The sequence below is a fragment of the Poecilia reticulata genome, chromosome 8, assembly GCF_904066995.2.
Source record: "Poecilia reticulata chromosome 8, P_reticulata-male-v2, whole genome shotgun sequence".
NCBI classification, from domain to species: domain Eukaryota; kingdom Metazoa; phylum Chordata; class Actinopteri; order Cyprinodontiformes; family Poeciliidae; genus Poecilia; species Poecilia reticulata.
This window is the reverse complement of record NC_088837.1, coordinates 5,362,515-5,386,047: the sequence shown is the minus strand read 5'-3', so window position 1 is coordinate 5,386,047 and position 23,533 is coordinate 5,362,515. Positions and strand designations below refer to the sequence as shown.

Genomic DNA, 23,533 nt, shown 5'->3' with positions numbered 1-23,533 from the left:
TCCACATTCCCGACCAGGTTCCTGCCCATATTCATGCCCTCATAGTGAGGAACGCACTGTCATGGAGACAAACCCAACTTGACTAGAACCAAACCAGACATTACTTGACAATGGACAAGGGGATTTACATAGCATAGTAAAGAACAAAAGTTGATCAAAGTCAGAGTACTTATGCTAATTGAAATATTCCATTCTCATATTCTCATATTCCCTTCTGTCAAAGATTTGTTTTTATTAGACGTTTGGAGGATTCTACGATCCGAGCAGTACTGACATGAAAACGTAAGGTAAAGTGTGAATGGTTTGAAGTTGCGTCTCTTCGTTGTTCTGTTAAAAAGTTTAAGGAGTATGAGTGCAAGGCATTGTATCTAGGCCACAAGACGGTCCCCATCTGCCATTAGGGCCAAAAGCCTTAGGAGCGTTCTGGAGCCAGAGAGAAAGAGATGAACCCAGCCAGGGATTAGGCTGGCACAACAGGTCCAAGAGGATGTGAGATTACACGAGGAGCAACAACAACACACACGGGGTAAACCTGCTGACATGTTTACGTAACAGCTCAGCTCATGCACCTCAGCATGTCTGCAAAACAACATATTAATGTCCTGTAAGAACTTCATCTGCTTTTTTAAAATACTGGGGAACAGAAAAAGAATCTCTGTGTCAGATGAAGGGGAATGTTTTGTTTTGTTCTTTTTGCAAAGGGCAGCAGCTTCTCGAGCTTTGTTCCGCGGAGAGCTGTGTTGTGTTCTCTGCCCTCAGCATATCATCCAGTATTAAATCTCATCTGCGGTCTCCTCTGATCCTGTCATCTGGGGGAAATGTCCTGACCTCAGAATGTGTCAGCAACGGAGCCCGGACAGGTGTGACTCAGCACCTGTTTGTCAGCCTCTGGGACTGAAGGGCAAAGCATCACCTTTAAATCAAATCTTCTGGGTGTGTTTTTCCCAGCAGTCCTTGGACGGGTGGAAGGAAAGCTGTCAACAAGGAGGATTTGGAAAACATCCTATTGGGAGATTAACAAGGACAGAGCCCCGGTCCTTTTCTGTGCATGTGTGAGTGCTTGCGTGCAGGAAGGAAAGAGAGAGAGAGAGAAAGAAGGAGGGAGGGAGGGAGACAGGACATCGCAGCGTGTGGCAGATGGAGGAGGGAGGTGGGGGTGAGGAGCCTGGTAGGAGGCTGGCATGTTTTCCCATCTAAACCGGTGACAAAGTGGCGAGCAGTGGCTCCCCGGAGCAGAGGAGATCACAGCCACCGCACGGAGAGGGACGCGGAGCGGGAGGAGAGCCGAGCACCGCGCAGCCTGCAGCCGCTGGAGCCACAGCATCAGGGTGGGGATCAGAACCGAGCCACATCGGAGGGAGCAACGTTTTTTTTTTTTTTCCTTTTTAAACCCGGAGAGCAGGTGAGTAAAGAAGCGTTGGATCGGTTATTTCCATGTGATTCGGTTGGGTTTTGTTGACGAGTGACGCCAAAGGTTGTCAAAGCTAATTGACTAAAATATGCAATGAAAAAAAAAAAATCTGGTTTAAAGGAGAAAAATGTCTGTTTAAAGGTCGTCGGGTCACAAACTCGCATATTAAAAGCACTTTGAGATGTTTAAGTTGGAGCTTTTTTTTTTTTTAGATATTGCCTTAACTTGAACATTTCCCTTTTTAGCCCCAGTTAGTCCATTCAGACTGGAGTCTCACTTTTCATGTTTTAGTTCAATTTCTGGCAAATCCCAACAAATATGGGTTCATTTGTCCATCATTCTTTGGGTCAGCATCTCTACACTCTAAAAATGAATTTTGCAACATATTACGTTTTTGCTATTAAAAACATTAACATTAACATCATTCACATTCATTTGTAATTATACTGTTCAATAATACATAACTTATAACATTTTAGGTGTCTTTTAGCTGTTTAAATCGCTGTTTTACAATCAGAAATACTGATTCAGATATACCCTAGGTGTAAAAACAAGGATCGTGTCTGGGGTTTATTTCGGTCAAACAGATTTGTTTAAGTCGTGCTGCTATGTAGGTCAGTCTGCACACCGGTCAGTACCTGGTCAGATTAAACCACTGTGCATGTCATCCACCTCAGCTCAGTGCCCCGGTGCCAGCTAATCAGGTCCATTAACCACGTTTGGGTCATCTGGTTGGCTCTTCTTACTCAATAACTGTTCCTATCTATGGAAGTCCTGACGTGCCACATTTCAATAAAGATATAAATCATTAAATGAAAACTGTAAGCAGCATAATTAATGTCCATAATTAAACAAGTTGATAATGAAATTTGTTATGAAAAGCACGTTATTATTATTATTGCAGAAGATAGAGGCTGCAGGAATTGATTTTATGCCATTTAATTGTTAAGTATCAAAGTTAGTAGGCAGGGCTAACTCTGAATAAATCAGTACTATTGATAAGAAGTTGAGTTGCTGTGCAGATTAATGAACAACTGAAATTATTTTGTAGTTTATTACTTTTAATCATGAAATGTTGAAATTATTTTAAAATCATTCAAAATATGTTATCTATCATTTAAACGATTCCCATAGCTACATGACATAGCAATTCAAATTGATCTACTCCCTGTTTAATCTTGTAAATAAATATATATTTTTTTATTTTTGTTGTTGTTTTGTTTTCAGAAGAAAAAACTGTTTTGAATAATCTCTTCTCAGCTTTTGACTTTCTGTTCCAGCCTATATATTCAGATGGTTATCCTTTCCTGAGGTTGCCTTGATTCCAAAACAGCATAAAAATGTTGATATTTTTGTGTTTTCACAAACAAAATGCAGATGAAAAAAAATCAAAAAGTGTGAAATGATCTCTGTTCAGTGGAGAGGTTTTAGATTGAGTCCAAATTCCTTCAAAAGCAGTAAAAATAATCTTTTAGCTAAGCACAAATCTTGTCAAAATCATAACTATATATTCTAACAACAATAAAAACTGTGCACAACATGTGTGGACTGGAGGTGAAAATAGGTTAAAAACAAAAAAAAGAAAAATTGGTTTGGATTCAGCAAAAGGATTTTGCCCTTTCTTTTTTTTAATGGAACGATGCTACCGCTCCATCACTGAAATGGGTAGCTGACCGCAAAATGTAAAAAAAAAGAAAAAGAGACAGAGAGACTGGCTCTCACACTTCTAAAGTAAGCTTCAATGACTTCTGTTTGCTTCTCTGTTTTAGGCAGCGATCTTGACGTTGTGCCTGCTGTATTTTGACGGTAGGGCGCGTTGTCTGCCGAACTCCTTTCCATTCCTCCTCCAGATCGGCAGAGATGGGCGTGACTTCTCCCCCGCTGCTGCTGATATGCATATACCTGTCGGCAGTCGGCCGGGCGCGCTCGGAGGGCGTCTGCCTCCAGGACGGCAAGCACAAGGCCACGCCCGGCGCCGAGCCACACCTGTCCGAGTGCGGGCTTTACGCTGACAGTGAGTGCACGCGGTCCGTAAGGTCCCACAATCATATCTGTGTTGAGATGACAACAGTGGTTTGGTGTTTGTTTCATCCTGGCTGCTGCAGACAGCTGCTGCACTGAGGAAGACATCCAGGATATTGCCTATGTTCCTTCTGACAGCAATAAAAACGAACCCTGGGACAAGTGTGGCCCTCTGAGTGCAGAGTAAGTCCCATCTGTTCTTGCTTTCTAATAACATCCTGTTCTAATTGTTTCTCCTTCTCATATTAGAATTGTGAGTCGCATACACAGAGGCGTGTCTACATTTATTTTGGTTTCGGGGGGAGGGCGGGTGGGGGGCCAGGTTGAGGTGCAAACGGCAAATTAAACTAAATGCACTGCAGTCTTAGATTACGATGAACAAAACTTTAATAGAAAAACACAAATTTTAACCAAATAAAACACATGGATCTAGTCACACATTAGACTATTTAGCCTAGCGTAGCTTAACTGTATACACATCTATTTTTAGCGCCGTTACGCTAACTCTGTTCAACTTATCAACTTATTGAAGTGAAATTTACTGAACAATTATAGACTACATATTGCAAAAACTATTTAATTATTAATAAACATCACACACATGAACCTGCTGACGGGACGAGAGATAGAAATTAGGCTCATGAGATTAAAGCTATAATCTCATGTATTTCCATGTAAATGTTAATTGATATAACATTTAAAAAAAATAATAAATTTCAATTTTAGACTTTGAGTGTGGAGAAAAAGTTAAGTATGTAAAATATGACATTAACAAACTGACACTGGTGTGTGTGGTCAGGTAAGGTGGCCAATCAGATTTTAAGGGAAGCCGTCGACATCCCTTTGGCCACGCCCCTTTTACAGCTTCTGATGTAATTCGCTTTAAACTGAATGTTTGCTGAAATATGCTGTACAGAATAAAGTTGACTCTCAAAAGTATTCAAACCCCTTCACCATTTCCACATTAGGTCAGATTACAACCCACCAAATTCAACTTTATGCAGCTGCATTTCCATCGGCCATTGTAATTTGACATTTCAAAAATAAATTTGCTTAATGTAAACGCAGCAATTTGAAAAAAATTGAATAAAAAGCTTTGACGCTTCTTTTTGGGCCATATTAAAATTGGCTTATTTCACAAAACTGCAAAAGCTTTTTTGGCATCACACGAGTCACATTATCACATGAAGAAGAAGACGACAGGAAGTGGTAGGAAGATGATGTCGCATCATATTTTTTTAATGACTTACCATGTGAACATTCTTATCCTTGAGATTTTAATCGTGTTTCTTATGCGATGGAAACATTGCAATTGCAAAATTTTTCGACATTAACGAAATATCGACAACGTTTTTGCACACATCAGTAATGAAAACGCAGCCAGAGGTAGGTCAAGACAAAGTACTGCACATTAATCCCAGTAACGCACGTTGAAATTCCTGGTTGTGACATGTCAGGATGTGAGAAAACTTCAAGATAGTGAATACTTTTGAAAGTCTTTTGTTAAAAACATCACTATTTTTCACACCTGCACAGTACGAGTCACACGCTCACATTTGCCCTCGCTGTCTTTCCCTTCCCAGTGACATTGCGGGTCAGTAAGAGTTTGCAGTCTGCGCTTGATGGCGCCTCACGCTGGTAGAAAACTGTTTCCATCTGTCTCGGCAGGTGCGAGGGCTATCTGAAGCGCGTGTCGTGTTTTTACCGCTGCTCCCCTGATGCCTCCCGCTGGCCTCATCCTCACCGCCGCTCGTACATCCAGGCGGTGCCGCTGTGCCACAGCTTCTGCCGTGACTGGTGAGGCTGCCTGAACACAACTCAGTAGCTGCTCCTGCTCACATGTCAGACTCTGGGAGGAAAGATGCAGTTTTGTAACGCAACAGTGCTCAGCCCCAAGGCAAAGTGCCCTATAAATAAAACTGCATTTAAAAAAAATAAAATGTTTCTGAAAATTTCTGGGTTCAGAGGACATTAACAAATCTGGAGGTTTGTGGGGGGGAAAACCCCAGAGATAATCTTCTAAATGTTGGAAAACATCTAATGCAATCACAGAAAGATGATTTGAAGAGGCATTTGAGAGCTTGTAAAGAAATAATAAATTTCAAAACTTCCCCACTGAATTTAAAAGTTTAATCTGCTTTCATGCTTTGGGAATTTACTCTGACAGACGGCATCTGAGTAAACAGTCTGAGATTATGGAAAATATGGTCGCTTCTGTTGCCAGGACCAAGATGAGAGGAAACAATACCCTGTTCCTGCAGATTATTTGAAGGGACAAATCCACAGTCCAACAGTGGATCGAGCATAAAATGTGCATCAAATCCATTCTCTACATTCTAAAAAACCGCAATGCTAAAGACAAAGCAATTTGCAAATTCGGTACTGTGTCAAATATAGAGCCATAAGGGGTGCTAGGTTGGCTTTTAAACCCCTAAAACAGGTTAAAGTGGCTAATGTAATACATTAAAGCTAATATCAAGAGGGGTGAAAAACAATTGGACTTCTAAACACAAAGCATTTGGGTTGAAATGAGTCATTTAGATTTTTAGTTTAATTCTGTATTATGAATTACCAGATAACAAATAAAAACAGCCTTATAACATGTACAAAGTGTCTGATTCACCAGCAGTTGGTTCTAAACAGCAAACTTCATGTTTAGTTTAAAACACAGGGTAAACATAGCTTCTATGTGCAGAATCTGAATGTTGAACCAAGCTAGCACTAGCTTGCATTAGCAGGTAAAAGGCTAATGTGGTCCTTTAAATAACCTCATTGTCTAGTATGAACTAAATTCTTTGACACAAACTGACAAACTACTGACTTTTATATATCATCATTTTAACATCGTACAAACTTCATGCTCAGTATAAGTCACAGTGAAAATATAGCCTGTCTGTGTTGACTGTTTAGTGACTTCTTTCACTAATTATTTGGTCGGAATCTGAATGTAGCCAAGCTATCACTAGCTTGCGGTATTAACTGGTAAAATGCTGACATTGTCCTAAAAAAAAACCTCACTGTCTAATATAAACTATGTTACTTAACAGAACAATGTCTTTTTCAGGAGCATAAACAAAGAAGGTTTATTTATATGTGCAGTGGACTCCCGAGTTTTACTTGCTAACGGTTGTTTTTAGATACAATTACAAATATCTAAAATTCTCAAATACTTGAGATCACTGCGAAAACTTGATACCTTTTCTAAAAACAGTTTGAACACCAAATATGCTTTATTATGCAATAATACACATAGAGGAAACCGACTCTAGACGTTAGCTGCAGAAGCTAACGCCTTACATTAGAGCTAGGCACTCACAAGCTCTAATGTAGATATTAGTGGTGAAATAAATATAAACGAAGAGGCTTACATGTCACAAATATGTGTTCCTGTAAAAAACTAAATAAATCATGAAATGTGCTGGAATTGACCAACAGAAACCTGTTAGCACAAAAACTAGAACTGGCTAATCTGGTTCTGAGAAAATTAACCAAACTCTTTGGCCAAATCGGTACTGCTAACACTGTAGAATATTAAAACTGTATACATTTTTTAAACAGTAAAATGTTTAAAGATAGTTTTAACTGCATCAACATTCCTGGATGGGAAATGCAGAAGATGAAAGTCATCTTCTAAGTTAAACATGTTTCTCCTGACTGGAAATAATATTAAAGTTTTGTGGCTCAACCCGATTAGGATGATGGCAATTAAAAAAAAAGAAAAAGATGGCAAGAAAGCAAACATGTTGTTGTTATACTGTGATGTTATTCAGGATTTTACAAGGATTTGCCCACAGAAACAGGATTCTCATCTACCAGTGTTTTTTACAGACTACCACGCATGCTACAAAAACAAAACACGTAGCAACATGCCAAACTGTGAGCTCCAGAGAAGCCACAAGCTTTATTTTGAGCCCTAATGCTAATTTTAGCTGAACAACTGCTTGCTCTTGTCTCATTAGGTGCAAAAACATAAAAAAAAAAGACCTTTGAGTATTAAAAATGAGGATGTTTTAGAAATAAGCAGATGGTTTTTTTGCCGTTTCTGATTTGTCTGATTTGTGTCTCCAGGTTTGATGCCTGTAGGATGGACATAACGTGTGCTCGCAACTGGGCCAGGGACCCTCGGGGCCAGAACTGCACTGGGACCTGTGTTCAGTATCAGCAGGTAAACACAATCCTTTCATCGTTTCTGTTTTATACCTCTTATTTTCCACAAAAATAAACACTAATATTTATTTAATATCCTTAAAAGACATTTGCTGTATTCCTGTATCACAGTCTAAAAGACACACCATAGAAACGGCCACTGTTCCTATTATTATTATTAGGTTTGCCTTGCATATATTTCCATAGATCTTTCCATCTCCACAGCATAATGCTACCACCACTGAATTTCACAGTATGGACAGCATGTTCGTCCTCAAGCACTTAAAAAAAAACACAAAATCTTACCAAGTATTATTTTTTTTAGTTTAGTTTCTAGTGCAAATATCTTTCACTTATAACATGGAGAAAATGTCTTGCTATAAGTGAAAAAAAATCTGCCAGTGTAACTAGTACCCTTTTATAATTTTTGTGGGGTAAATCCGGTGTAAAAAGCATAAAAATAGAACTAATACATACACATTTAAAGGAAAAAAATATAAAACCACCAAAATACACAGTTTTTTGGCACTGTCAGAGTTCCATACAATGTATTTCGTGGTGATCACTTACATCTTGTTCAGCAGGATAAACTCAAATACTTTCTGCTCAAATCTGCCCCGGTACTGAGGGCTATGGGGCTTATTAAGGAATCACTGACTTGAAACAAACACCTATATTTTGCTGAAAATGTATTTGTAAGTTAGTTTATAAGTCTTATAAGGTATTTACACTGGAAAATAGACAAAAAAATAAATGCATACTTGGTAAGATTTAGTGTTTTTGCAGTGTGGTGGTAGGCATGAAGGCCAAAATGCTCCGTTTTGTTTTATCCTGACCAGAAGGCAAATGGAAGCTGCGGCTTTCTTCTGGCAAATTTTGAAGCTCGTGGTTCCAAGAAATAAAACAAAAAACAAAAAAAAAACAAAGCACTGTAAAATAAAAAAATTTGAGTCTTTTATTTATTTATTTATTTTTTGCATCAGTATTTTTTCAGCCCAGTCCGTCAGCTGGAGGTTTCCGACAGGATGTGCAGGTAGACGGCGTGAGAGAGGGGCTGGCTTTGGAGCATGAGAGAGTCTGGCCCCCGCTCCGCTGGGCAGGGGCCAGCTGGGTGATTAAAAAAACAAGCGGCGGGCCGGTGGAGGCCTGCAGCAAACTGAACTCTCACACATCATCGCAGCCCAGCGACGACCTGTCTCATAACGAGCCTGTCTGTCTCTCCGTCTCCCCTCCTTATCGCCTCCATCCTCTCTCGCGTGCGAGCGAGCGAGCACACACCCACAGACTGCAGATCTAATAAGGCAGCTTGCTGGTTATTAGATGATAAGCAGAAATTGCAGAGTGTATTAAGAGGGAGAATTGAAGATCTCTCTCTCTCTCTGTGTTTTCTGTGGGTGTGCCGCCTGCATAATTCCGGGGCTTTGTGCGCGCCGCCTTGGCCCGTCTTCATGTAGGGCAACGCTTAACGCTGCAAATAGGCTGCAGGAAATTTAAGCCGCTCTGAAACAGACGAATGCAATTAGAAAAATGTGAGAGCAGTCAGCGGATTTGACAGGTCGACTATTTTTTGTTTTGCGTCTGTATTTTGGGAGGGAACGTGAACACGAGAGCGTCGGCTCTCGTTTTTTAGGAGGAATACGGCTGATTTTCGTTGGAGCCTGGCTCTGTAAACATCCGCGCCGTGTTGCCGTATGATGTGGGTAAACGTATGAGTGAACGCCAAATATGCTTAGGTAAAACGCGGGGTGTGAGAACTCAGACTGTGGAAGGTGTCAGGTCGCGTGGCGTCAAGTTAATACACCTTCAACTGGAAAATAAAATCACCTCTGGCGCTCTCAGTCTCACTCCTGTTTTTGTAGTCTTTGGTTACATCATTCGCCTGCCAAGGTCTTCTCTTAGATTTAGTGCTTCTGATTATGTAGGAGAGAGGTTAGGATGGCAAAAACAACATATTTCTGTTGAATACAAAACCATTTATTTATTCTCCTTGAACTTTTTCATGAGCAGCACAAATGCAACTCTGAGCCGTCTGCCTGAACGCTCAGGTCAGGCAGGGAGGGAAATAATCTCAGAAGAAAACAAAGAGACTGAATGAAACGAGCAGCAGCTCAGATGAGGAGAATCTGTAGATGGACCAACTATTGGCTTTGTGCTTCATTAATCTGAGCTTTATGGAAAAGTGGCAAGAAGAAATTTGTGTCAGGAAAAAAAATCCCGTTTGCAACATATTTCTACCACAAACATGTGAAAGATGATGCATTTGTTTGTAGTCGTTAGGCAGAATTATTGAGTTTGTACTGAAAAGTAATCGGGAACGCTTCCTGATGACACAATACCAAGTTAGAATTTGTCGCCAACGGCAACATCAAAATTCAGTATGGCCGCCGTACGGAACGTCTGGATGGCTGCCCTAATACAGTGATCCCTCGCTATAACGTGGTTCACCTTTCGCGGTCTCGCTGCTTCGCGGATTTTTTTGTGCAGTTTTTTTCACAGTGCATTGTGATTGGCTAAACAGTCTCCGAGCTCCTTCTCTACCTGGGTGCCAATAACGTTACGGTATTTAAATTTAAGTAATACAGATTGGCCATTCAGGAGATGAAAGCTGAAAAGTTTGATTGCCTGCTGGAAAAAACTGTGGCCAGAGGAAGAGCAAAGCCCGACCGGAGGCTCGGTTGACGAGATCCGTCGCTCTGCCGTAGATCCAGCTGTGACTCTGGCTGGGCAGGTTGGAGGAGACGCTTTGATGACACGACTCCGGATCACATTAAGGCCCGATTGACGCACATGCACAGCCGCTGACCTGAAAACAGGTTTTGTTGTTTGGTTTCAATGTAGGGTATTTAATTATGCTGTGTAATAATTGTAAAAACTAAAGGTAACTACTTCGCGGATTTCACTTATCGCGGGTTGTTTTCCCGCGAAAAACGAGGGATCACTGTAAATCATTTTGTTTGCACCTAAATTAGTCACACCTGCATAGTGGAAATCTTTTGTCAGGGTTCAAGTCACTGCAGGTTTTAAATACACACACAGAAATACACTGTTATTAGCTCATGTCACTAGCACCAGTTAGCAAAACACTTCAGAGCGTCATAATTCATTTTATTGGTTGTTTTATTTGTCTTGGATATTTAAAATGTCCTCCAGTTCCCAGTGTTAAATGTTCATTAAAATGTAAAGTTTGTTCATCGTTGTTGCATTCTTAAGCCATGAACTTTATTACTTGAAAAAACAATATTATCGTTTATCGCAATAACTTCAGGGACAATTTATTGTAAAAGCTAAATTTGTTACTGTGACAGGCCTATGCATCATATTAACAGGTTTGTTATATCTGTGCTCATGTATCTCAGGTATACATGCTAAAGTGACACAGATTAAAAGTAAGAAATACATTTTCCAAATACGTATTTTTTTTTTAACTCTGTTACAAGAAAGTCTAAGGTAGGCCTTTTTCTTCTTTCTGCGGTTCCTGTCTTGGCGTAGTGTTTGTGGTTTCAGGATGTGAAGGCTAGAATTAAACCGCGATAAGGAAGGGAAGGACAGCGCATGGCGCCGCAGGAAAAATCTCTATCTGGCTTATTCAATCCCAGCATGTCGTCTAGAGCTACTTGGGCTTGTACTGAATTAAGTTTGGCAGCAAACCACGGCCGCCTGGGGGAGGACTGAAGTGTGTGTGTGTGTGTGCGTGTGTGCAAGTGTGTGTGCGTGCGCGCACGCATGTGTGTTAGTCTGTGCTCCCGTGGGTATTATTGGGTCGATGTGATAAGACCAAAGCATCAGGCAGAGAGCATATGTAGTTAAGAGACACACCCATTGTCCTTTTTGTCCTTCAAACTCAGTAAACATATCACAGCTTTTTCCTTTTTTCTTTATTTTCCAATCAAGACTTTGTGAGGAAACGCTATAAAATAATTGGAAGAAGCAGGAAATTATTAACTGGGGGATGACTTGGCATCCTAATGACTGGTTACAGAGAAGGCAAGTTTATTTCTACAGCTCCATCCATCCGCAGGGTGTTCTGAAGAAAACAGGAAGTGACCACAGAGGGAAAAGGAAGTGAAGCCTAGAGCTCTCCATTGTGAACTGCTAGCCTCGCCATTGCCTTCCTACGCAATTAAGTTCGATTCTTGTTTCCCTTTACTTCATTCTCCCAATGATTTTGGTTTCTCTGGTGGAATTTCAGCCAAACAGAAGGAGAAGTACAATGACGTCGATTTTCTGCGCCGTTTCAGAATCGTAGTCTATAGTTTTAGCGATGGCAGAGGTAGGAAGTGAATCGTCCGTGATGTAACGTGGAATATTAAATATTGAATTAACGTTAACGGCCATCTTGTTCGACTCAAGACTTCTCTCTTCACAATGGCAGTTTGTTTACAGCGCAGGCAATTTTGGGTAAGCTTCATAGCGTTACACACGTCACGGCTAAACATTAGCGATTGGCTAAAATGTAAAAGTCAATGGGTAACCCAGTGGAAGTGAGCGTCCAAATTTTCTGTATTTCTTTTTGTTTAGTGTGAGATACAATAAGAATTTATTTTCTCCGTTTTGCTCAACTTTATCTGTACTGGTTAATTTTCATGTCCGTCCGTTTCCCTTTATTGGTGGAAGTAGATTTTATTTTATTTTTTCTTCTTTATTTATTGTAATTGGATTTTTTTTTCCAGACCTTTGTAGCTTTTTGAGATCTCAACATATAACGGGTGTTATAAATAAAATCTATCGCTATTGATATTAGTGTGAAATGCAACAACATTTAATTTCTGACTGGGGAAAAATTAATTGAATTTAATAAATTAACCAACTTGTATGTTCTATATTACATAAATTTCTAGTCAGAGTGAAAGTGTCATTTTAACGTGGAAAAAGAGGTTCTGGATACTTTTAATATATTCTAAAAAGCCTAGATTGTGATTTTGCAAACATGCCTTTATTAAAGATGATTGTCAATTGGAGTTTTAATCATTCTGACCCAGCTTACAGCTGTTAATCTGCTCTCCGGGGTCCGTTAGATGCTGCTATACTAAACCTGAAGTTTTTTTTTTTTTTTTTTAAAGTGCCGTATTCAGATTGGCTCTCAAGGTCGGTGTTGTAGACAAGGAGAGGAAAGCAGCAGGGGCCGAGCAAAGCCACCTGAGAGAGAAAACACCTGGCAGAGGCAACGTGTTCTCAAGGCCGGAGCCGCCGTGGAAAGGGCAAAATCAATTATTTCACTGGATGTTTTATGCAGCGGGGTAAAGATCAGGCAGGCCCGAGGGGCGGCGGGAAGCGGGAGGACGGACAGACTCAGCACAGAGCTGGCAGGGCTGGAGGAGTGAAACAAACAGGCGTCCGTTTATTCCTGACGCCTAGAAGATAAAAAAAAGTTGGACGAAAACAGGAAAAAAATAAAAAATAGCGGTCGTTGAGAATATTTTTATTCCTCCAGCTCACGGCGGCGCAGGCGGAGCTGCTGCTCCAATCCGACCCGTCGCTCTTGTTTCTGGCAGGAATATCGGCTCAGACTGTCTGATCTCGCTGCTACAAGGACGAGCAGTCACAATAATTCATCGTTCGAGGTTTTGTTAGAAATACAAAATGGTTGCTGTGAAAAAGATTGAAAACCATCCGTCTTTTTTCCCCTCCACTTCACTTTTAAAGGGGCAGAATCTCGTAATATTGTTTTTATTTAGCTTTATAAAGGGTTATAAAGTTATTCCGTCGTGAGAAACATTCCTGGGGTGTTGCCTTGATTCTTTCAGGCATATTTGAGAAATTCTTTAATCTCCATGGCAACCATTCAGCTGTGCAAGACGTCTGGGTGGCCCTAGCTAGTAAGCTAGCTTGACCTATTTTCCAAAATCCTAAGCTTCTGTCTCACAGAACAGAAAACCTTCCCTGGGACTCCCCCATTCAGCTCCTTCAGACTAGCCAGCAGCCATTAGCAAATGTGTGCTGACCTCTTTAGACAAGCTAATTCTCAGTTAAACACTGGTGAAAAGGTTGTTTAGGGGTTAATAGAGGAGCCATGTTGTGATGACTTCCTGAAGGCGGAGTTTCAGAAAGAGCAAGAGCTCCTTAAAGAGACAGAGGCCCAATTTCAAGGTGTTACATTTTGAAGCCAAGTTATGTTTAGTATATCTTGCATTTTTTATAACAACTGAAGTTAACAGATTGATTGTTCCATAAAATGTATCTTATTAATATATCATATAGCATCCCATCCAAATACAAAAACTCATAACGTAGATCTTCGCTTTGACTGATTCTGATGTCCCGCCCACCTACACAATCCACAAAGAGAGACTCAACGGCTGTTTTGTTAATTAAGTTTTACGCCACGTTCCACTGATCCTCCTTTATGTACCCAGAGAGCAAAGATTTCATTTGCATGCAAGACCTACACCGTGAATTACGTTATTGTTGTCCACGGCAACGCAGTTTGAAGGGACAAACTCGGTGCAGATTTGATTAAAGCCGTCATGAGATTTGTGTGCTGCCTCTGCGTCGCAATTTGTAATTCCTTACATTTATTTAAACGGGGAGGAGGAAGAGCCCTATGATTTAAAGTCTGATTTACAAGCTAAAGATGCAAAGAAGCTCAGCACACAGTGATGCATATGTGGTTCATACGCAGTGTTATACAGAGGCGAACGCTTAAGAGTATCAAAATTCAGATTCTGCCTAAAACACAGCAAAGCTTTGTCAGTAACAATAATGGGGAACTTGTTTAAAGATTAGTTGATTTGAAAAAAATAACTTGCTGAGTAATGTAGGACCCAGAGGCCAAGAAGATGCCAAGTTATTGGTTGCTATGGCGATTCCCACCTTTTCAGCCGTATTGGGGAGCCGTACGGTATCAAAGATAATTTCATTGAGCTTAAACAGGAAAAAAAATATGGAAATATAATTCTACAGTTGTCTGTGTTTGTGAAGCTTTTACTGTATATTGATGCAAGTAAACAAACTCGGTCAATGTTATCTTTCGGGGGCGGCTCGATTTTCTTTCCAGGTTTTAGTCTGATCCGGTTCACTGGGTTGGTCAAACAACATTTTATTTAATATGTGTAACAACAAGCCAGTGAAAAGTGCTTTACATGATAAAAACATCATAAAATCAGTCCCTCCAGGAAATGTTTTTCACTGATTTTGTGGTTTTACATTAGTAATGTATGCAAGGAGTTTTGTCACATTTTTTCCTCATTAAACCCTTTACAAAACCTGCGCAACAAAAATAAAGATGAGGCAGGAAACAATAAGCAGACATATGAAAAAAGCAAACATTTTAATTCTTTAAGGAATTTAAACGTCTTGATTTTTGCTATTTGCAAACAACTTGACCTAAAGTAAGGCAGAGGCCGCAGTTTGGAAGAAGAAACACTGCCACCTTCAGGTCGGAGTTAACAGACTCCATTTTTTTGCAAAAAAAATTGAAATAAACTGACGGCTAATAAGTAACGCTGAAGAAATGCTGGTAATTGGGTTTTTTTTGTTTTTGTTATTTTTGCGTTAATTTCTGAAAATGTGGATTCCTGGAAAACTGATTGATGTAATTTGTGGTTTTTAGTCTGGAGGGAAATATAAAAAAAAATATTTTGGATCGAAATGTGCTTTAAATGTTGATTTGGGTTCAACAAATTAATAAGAAAAGAAACCTGTATGGGCAAATTCATAATTGACATATTTCAGCTATGCTCCAGTTCATTTGATAATCAAGCAAAACTGTGATACTTTTTAATTTGTTTCATTTAAAAATAATAATACAATTTGAAAAGACTGGCTCAAATGGAAGCTGAAGGCAGTAAAGTTTTAACTCGGTACGATTGATGAATAAAAAGCATTTATGTTTGCTAGTCACACTGAGGACTGAATCGCCTCTCTGTGGTTTGCGTGGCTGCAGATGTATCAGCACGGCAGGGATCTCTGCGAGAGCCTGTGGGGCGACGCCTTCATGACGGTGGAGGACGACCAGCAGGAGGCGGGAGAGAACGGGGCGGAGGGCCGGCCCTGCGGCTGCCTCACCCTCAGTCCCTCGGACAAGGACGTGATCGCGGCGCTGCGGGCCCAGCAGGACGACCCGGAGGAGCTGGACACCACCAAGGCAGGCCTGCCGCAGTACCGGGCTCCCTGCCAGACCAAGCTGCCGCCGCCGGTCAAGAGCGGCCGGAGGGCGAACTCCGTCCTACGGAAACGCTCGGTGGAGATCGACGACGTGGAGGGAAGCGGGAGCGGTTTGTAGATCCTGTTGGGAAAGATGTGTCTCTAGTTTCTGATGCGTAATGCTAAACTGTGAAAATAAAGGCGTAACTTTGTCCCTCTAAAAAAGAATTTACGTACATGGGCGGCGAGTTAGGGCCGCTGTAGATCCAGGAGAAAGAAGTAGTAAATTTGCGAGATAAAAACTCTGAGGTTTTGAGATTAAGCGCGGGAAATTTCTAGAAAAAAGAACGGAAATTTCTGAGCTCCAAAAGTTTGAAATTTCTTTGGGAATTTTTTTTTTAATTTTTTTAATTGTTAGGTTAATTTCACATATTCTAGAAAAATAAAATTTTTCTGAGCTGGCAAAGTTGAAAAGTTTTTTTACAAGGCAAAAATGTTTGACTTTTTGAGCCCAGAAATCTCCAAGTTTGGGATTATTCTCAAAATGTTGGATTTTTTTTCTTGCAAATTTTTGACTTTTCCAGCTTCGAAATTTCCATGTTTTTTTTCCAGATAACTTCTGAGCTCAGTATGAACATTTCTTTTTTTTTTTTTTTTTTGCAAATTTGTGACTTTTTGAGCTCAGAAAATGTTTACGCTTCTTCTATAAAATTTCTGAGATTAATCTAAAAAAATTTGGAGTATTTTCTCACAAAGTTTTGACTTTTCAAACTCAGAAACGTTCACGTTTTTCTAGAAAATTTCTGAGATTAATCTAAAAATTTTAGTCTTGTCTCGCAAATTTACTCTTTATATATATATATATATATATATACATACATACACACAATGACCCTGAGAAGCCACCATAGATACCTTTAAGTAATAAAGGCAAAGCTCAAAATACTGCAAATGCTTTGATGTCATCAAGAGATTGTTGGGTAACCAGCCATGTTCTGCATGTGGTAGAAACCGACAGCATCACAACATCAACATGTCGTCCTTCTACTTCAGGTCATTTCCCCCTATTAAAGTATTGAAAACAGAATTTTCCAGCCTATGAATCTCCGTTCTTCTGTTTCCGGACATCTAGCTGACTTTAGTCTGTTCATTCCTCCCTTCTTCCTGTTGTGATTCTGTTCTGTGCCGTCTGCTCGTCTTTAAGTAGTAGAGACACTTAGTGCGATCATTATCATGAATGTAATCTATGTTTTTTTTGTTTTGTTTCTTCCGGCCTGATTGTGGGCGGATAGTTGGGACGCGCTTCGTACCGGAGAGATGAGGAATATTTAGCGGGAGAAATACGCTGAGGCGGCATTCACGCCACACAGCGCCAGCGCTGGTAGTTTCATCACTGATGTTCTGCGAGTCTTTCTTTTATAATTCTGTGTCGAGTAACGCACTGTTAGACGTAAACGTTTTGTAAAAAAGAAAATCTGGTTGGTCCGGCGTACTTGTTGAAATTGGTGTTTTTGTGTTTTTCTCTTTACATCCTGAATAAAGACGACCATCGTAAGCGTAACACCGGCCTCGTCATTTGTTAACCCTATTTTAAATGTGTGCAGAACTTTGTTGATACTCTCCTAAAGTTGAAGAAAAACATATTTTGCAATTGTGGTGTTTCCATTAAAAAAGAAACACAATTAAAGTAACATGTGAATAAGTTTGTTTTTTCGCCATGATCCTCCAACTACTTCCTGTCGTCTTTATCATTTCTGTCAGTAGTAACATCCGGTTGTTGATCATGTGACTCGTGTGATGCGAGAGAATCGTTTCCATTGCAGTTTGGAGAAAGATACTAATTTTGAAAGAGCTGGTAAAACCACCTCATAAAGTACCAAAACGTTTTATCGAGTTTTTCAAAATTGCCATGTTTCCCATGAAGCAAATTTATTTTTGAAATGTCAAGCTGCGCAATGTTAAGGCTAATGGCATTGCAGCTACTGAGGGAAACGGTAAGGCACATGTCATTCAAACTTAGAAAGATGTCTGCAACCGCCGAACGTTACCAGGAAGAACGAGGAACACGTTTAGATTTAGCCAAGAGGCTGAGTGACACAAACTCTGCAAATCTGGCTTCACTTGAATTATCCCAGGTGTTTTCAGTTGTCTCACCCAAGCAATGCTGTCGGTTGTGTTTGGGATCGTTTGGAAAAATTCATATCTTTAGAAGACCCCTCCACGACATCAGATTTCTTCTGCTAGCTCGTCACCATATTTAGAAATGTTGCTGTGCTGCTTTTCTTCAGAGTGGAACCAGAAACAAACAGTTTCTCTGCTTCATGAATCGGAAACCTCAAAGCTCTGGAGATGGACTCTGTGCACCTCGGATGTAGCTTTGTGTTTTTTGCACTATTCCCCAACTCATTACCCGAGTTACTGTTGTTGGGACATAGCTGAAGAATTGCTTCATGAAATGTCTTCCCTCCTCCACTCCAGTAATGTGTGATGTGTCCGGCAGCGTGGCCTCAACCTCTCTTTACAGTTTCTTGTTTTAGCAATGTTTTCTCACTACCGTCAGATGCTAATTTACAAACACATCATGACAAGTGTGTTTACCCTCCCGCCCAGACAGCTGCCACTCACTCTGCTTTCACATGCACCGCTTTGGGGGAGGAATCCAAATGCTTTCATGTTTACAGTTCACTACCTGCTCACTGTACTCTTACATTGTCCATTGTTGTACTGAAAGTATCTTGATCTTAAACATTTTGCTATTTTCGAAACACGAGCTTTAATGTTTCATTGGAGTTTTATCTGAGAGAGCACAAACTGCGTTTACAACTTGTGGTTTTCTACATGTAAATCTAAATTTACAATTGTTTTTTTTACTGCCCATTTTAAGTCAGTGCTCTAGTTATGCTGTTTTTCCAATTTCCTATGGAAGTCACAAGGGCAGATGATTAATTGGTTATTGAAATAATCGTCAATAACCAGTCTATTAGAGGATTTTTAACAATGTTCACCCAGGTTCCAGGCACCGGTCCCTGGGTAAAGCTCTGACATGAAGTCCACACCTGGTGCTTCTGATTGGTTCCTAAATGTCTGGAGCGAGGGTTTTCATTAGTGTTATATTATTTAGCTAGCTGGGATTGTTTCAGATGTTGGCTAGCTAGGGTCATTTCAGATCTTTAGCTAGCTTGGGTTATTTCAGCTTTTAAGCGGGCTAGGGGTAGCATGTTGTGGTAATGGTTAGTCCATAGAAATGAATGAAAAACGAATGGAAGTCAAAATAAAGTCCTTGTGAAAATAAAAGTGTGTGTGTGTTTCTCAGCTATAAGTGTTGAGCTGGTTCTTGATTATGCTAGTTAATATCGTCTCTATGAAAGTCACCATTGTCAGTGGTAAAATGGAACAGATGGGGTCATAATTAAGGTTTGTTCCATATTATCTCACAGTTTTGAGCAGAAAGCTTTGACCGTATCGGCGTCTCACAGAAGAAGACGAGTTTGCATCATGGTGACAGATGAGACTGGCTTATCTTTGTGATTTCCTTTCAGCTTCGCTCCAGAGTCTGCAAGGCCAACGTTCTGCAACAAACTCAATAATTGAGATAAGCTTTGCAATTTGCTTCTGCAAATTTCAAATCTGACCTTCGTGAGAGCTCTTCTGACTCTTTTTGTCTCGCATGAATGGAAAACCCCATTGAGCAGAGTAGTCGGCGTAACACAGCATTCATAACTCAAAGTTTTCAGAATTTGACATTTTCACGACACAAACTTTAACGTTTCATGTGATTTTTATGACAAACCAACAGAAAGTAGTAGATAGTTTGCTTGAGTTTTTTTCTTAATGGTTTGCGTTTTTTTGATTAGGATTTGTAATGGAAACGCAACTAGCGAGTTTCTTTGAATCGCGGCTAAAACCAAACTGTTTAGAGTTGCCTTTGACTAGCAGTAACTCAAATTGATCAACATATCTGATGTATAATTTGCCTGACGTCTTGCAGTTACCAATCGTTCCCAGCAGAGGGGGCAATTGGCTAAAAGCTTTCATTCTATGTGCATCGCCATCCTCAGGGTGAAACATGGTGGTGGCAGCATCATGCTGCAGGAGAGATTTTCCTCAGTAAGGACATGGAAGTCAATTGGAGTTAAATACAAACCCAGAGAGAGAGAAAAACTAAGATGTTGGCTGCAAAAGACAAACATGGCAGAGAGGTCGACCTTCCAGCAGGACGAAAACACTACAAATTGCCAGAGATACGATCAAATGACTCAGATAAAAGTTTGTTTATGTGCTTTGAGCTAAAGTGTATGAAGGTTAGACTGGCAATTAATGTTTTTTTCAAGGCGCTGCATGAAAATCATTGATGTTTGACATTGATATTTAATTTAGCAGTCATTTTATGATGGGCCTGCCTGAAGACAAACTGAGTGCTCTAATAAGACGCCACCAGAGAACTTTGACATTATAAACAAAGGATGGAAGAGGCCTCCCGACAGAAAAGTGACATTAGATGGTATATTTGAATTTAGAGTTTGGAATTGAAAAGAGAGGAGTAAAATTCTGCCAAAAAAATCTCAGAAATTTTCTAGAAATATTTGTTTTTGAGTTTGAAAAGTTAAACATTTGTTTTTTGATTTTCTCAATTTTTTTCTGAGAAAATCAATTATTTCTGGAAAATTACAGATAATTTTCTAGAAAGAAATCTGGGAAATTTTCGACTTTTGGAAATCGACTTTCCCACAAAAGTTGAACATTTGAGTGTTTTGACACGTTTTCACTTTTTTTTTTTGTTTCTTTTTTTTATATTTCTGAAATTCATCTAAAAGTTTCTGTGTTTTTTGGTGGAAATTTACTCTTATATATACATATATATATATATATATATATATATATACACACACACACACACACACTTTACTTGAGAAAATCTTTTGAGTACTTTCTCCACCACTGCTAAGATCCAGAGTAAACTATAGCTGGATTGAACCATGAATCATTTTTCCTTCTTTTTCAGAATTCTGAGATTTTTCTTTTGCCTGAGCTTAATCCCATAACATTCAAATAAAACGTGGTATGATGACAAAACATGAATGCTTTTACAAGGCGCGGTATTTTTTTTTACATGCGCTTCTATAAAGTCTCCACTAGATGGCGGTGTTTACCCACAAAATCCACTCGGACTTCTCGTGAAGCTTTCGAACATCATTTCAAACTTCTCTGAGACTTCAGCATAAATATACTTAGATGCTCCAGCTATGCCGCATACATAAAAAAAAAAATAAATAAAAAAAAAAAAAAAAAAAAATATATATATATATATATATATATATATATATATATATATATATATATATATATATATATATATATATAAAGGATGCAAGGACATTTCAACAACAGTTGTTTAGATGCCATCGCTCACATCACGTTCCGCGAACATTCACAGCTTTTCTTCATGTGCTACAAAATTGTGGGCCCCTCCCCAAAGTCTGTGGCTTATAAAGGCCTAAATATTTTCATGAGAGAGGCATCTCTTACTCTATATCATGTAGGTTATTCTGTATGTCGGATTCATGTGTGAAAAACATACGACCTCAAAGCTTCAAGTGAACAATTTGACATTTATGGGATTCAATTTTTTTTTTTTTTCACGATTGCTTCAATCTTCCCTCCAACTATGAACCCACCAAACCCAATCGTCACCCCTTTCTGAATAATAATAATAATAATACTTAAAAAATATAAATAAATAAAAACCACCCCAAATGGTGATTCAAAGAAGCTCAGATGGCCGCTGCAAGGTGGGAGGAATATTCATAGTTCTCGAGAAGACAACAGAGGGTAGGGAACAAGTGGCTGTGGGAGGCAGAGGGGGCTCGAGTAGAGGAAAGTCAAACCCACCCAGAGCTCTTCATACGTCACCGTTCACATCACAGATGTTCCCACAGACACTCAGCGTGGGCTGTGGGCCGAGGCGTGTGGAGAGCCAGCATGGCTTATATTGGCTTTCTTGTGCGCATTGTGTTATGTAGGCCTGCTCTGTGCGTAAACCGAGATCTGTTCTTTTTCCCCTTCTTCTTCTACTGTTTTTTTATTTTTATGTGTTGCAGTGATATTTAAAAGTCATGCCTTTCTTTTCAACGAGCATGTCGGTGCCATTTGAAACTGCGGAATACAGAGAGAGATCAGCTCAGACGATGTAGATCCCCTTTAAATGTAAAAAAAGAAAAAAAGAAAAAAAAAACAACTTCTTGTTTTTACCATTAAAAAAAAGGCAGAATAAGAAAACCTTGCGTGGGTGCGGGTTCTGTTTCCACGTCCATGGCAGAAAATACCAGGAGTTGTTATTGATGGAAATCGCACTATATTTAGCATATTTAAATGCATGAAAAGGGCTTCAAGTCTTCTTCTCCAAAACACCTTGAGGTGAGAACACACAACGACAAACCGCAGCCTTCCCTCACACAGCGCTTTGAAGTGGTTTCTACAGAGTTGTCGCAGCCCGGATCGCTTGGCTTGTTTATTTGAGCGTCACCCACTGCTTGTACAGGACAGGAATCCCCCTGAGCCTTTCCTGCATGGGGCCCGCTTTCTGCGTGGCTTCTCTGGGTCAGTGGTCACAAATGTAGCGCCAACCTTTAACTAGACGTGTTCTTTTTGACAGCGCATGGGTTGCATTCATCACCGGCGTGAATCCGGTGTCATTTGGAACCTGTTAGTAGCTGGGCGCTTATCGTACCGATTATCGTTTATCGTGAAAAACGTCTTATGATCAGAATTTTTTTTGATTGATCGAAAGCTGTCGGTATGATCAGAAATGTTATCTTGACCATTTCTTTCATCAAAATAAGACGATTTGAAAATGTGGTTGAAAGCAGCTATCGTGTGTAATGCAGTGATGTAAATCGCAATTTTTTTTTAAGCAAGTGAAATCTTGAAGAAGCCTTGAAGAAGCTTTTCGATAACAGAATATGTATTTGTGATGCTATAAGTGCTGTGCCACACATTCACAGTAATACAGTAACTTTAAAAAAAAAAAGCAATAAATTGTTGTGTTTTATGACAACTTTTATCGTTATCACTGTACCACAATATCAATACAATTCTGAACTGATATATATATATATATATATATATATATATATATATATATATATATATATATATATATATTAGTTCCACTGTAAATAGAAAAAGAGAAGAGTAAATTTCCACCAAAAAACACAGAAACTTTTAGATGAATTTCAGAAATATAAAAAAAAGAAACAAAAAAAAAAAACAGTGAAAACGTGTCAAAGTCTGAACTGATCTTTTTTCAAGGCAAGTCTGATCTTTTCTTGTCACAGTGACATGAAGAATGAGTGAAAAGAGCAAATGTGAAGCTTAATCCATGTAAAAAAAACAACTATAACTGCTAAACATGGTAGGGGCCACATCATGCTAAGGGTCTGTTCTGTGAAAGTAGACAGAAACTTATTTGGTATTAGAATTAGATAATGGTACAAAGCACTCAGAAAACTGGTCAAGGGGGTGGATATACTGTAAAACCACAATCTTACCAAGTATGTTTCTTTTTATCTTAATACATTTTCCTCATGTTGTAAGTGAAATAATCTCCCAATAATATTATTAGTTGACTCAAAACAAACCAATTTGTTGCTGAAAAGTTGCTTGTGAGTTAGGTTGATTTTATTTCAAATGTACTGAGGAATTTGCACAGGAATATATAAATATATCAAAAATACTTGGTGAGATTTTGAGGGTTTTTTTGCAGTGTTTTTTGCAGGTTCTGCTTCTTAAATTGCTTCTTCCTGAATTGAGTTTGAGCCTTTTTGAGCGTTGATGGTCAGACACAGTCAACCCATTTTTGTCACAATTACAATG

The 23,533-nt window shown here is 39.5% G+C and overlaps 1 protein-coding gene across 2 annotated transcripts; it reads left to right on the top strand.

Moving 5' to 3' along the window:
* Positions 1–1,103: 1,103 nt before the first annotated feature.
* rtbdn (retbindin) lies at positions 1,104–17,222 on the top strand. Of its 2 annotated transcripts, none has more exons than XM_017306423.2 (6): positions 1,104–1,402; positions 3,262–3,425; positions 3,517–3,616; positions 5,102–5,230; positions 7,502–7,598; positions 15,462–17,222. In XM_017306423.2, exons 2-6 carry the CDS (start codon positions 3,272–3,274, stop codon positions 15,798–15,800), a joined length of 819 nt encoding a protein of 272 aa, XP_017161912.2. In that variant the 5' UTR covers positions 1,104–1,402; positions 3,262–3,271; the 3' UTR covers positions 15,801–17,222. The 2 variants fall into 2 exon arrangements, with proteins under 2 accessions (XP_017161912.2, XP_008413644.1); XM_008415422.3 differs by having other exon boundaries at positions 1,105–1,402; positions 3,181–3,425.
* Positions 17,223–23,533: the final 6,311 nt, after the last annotated feature.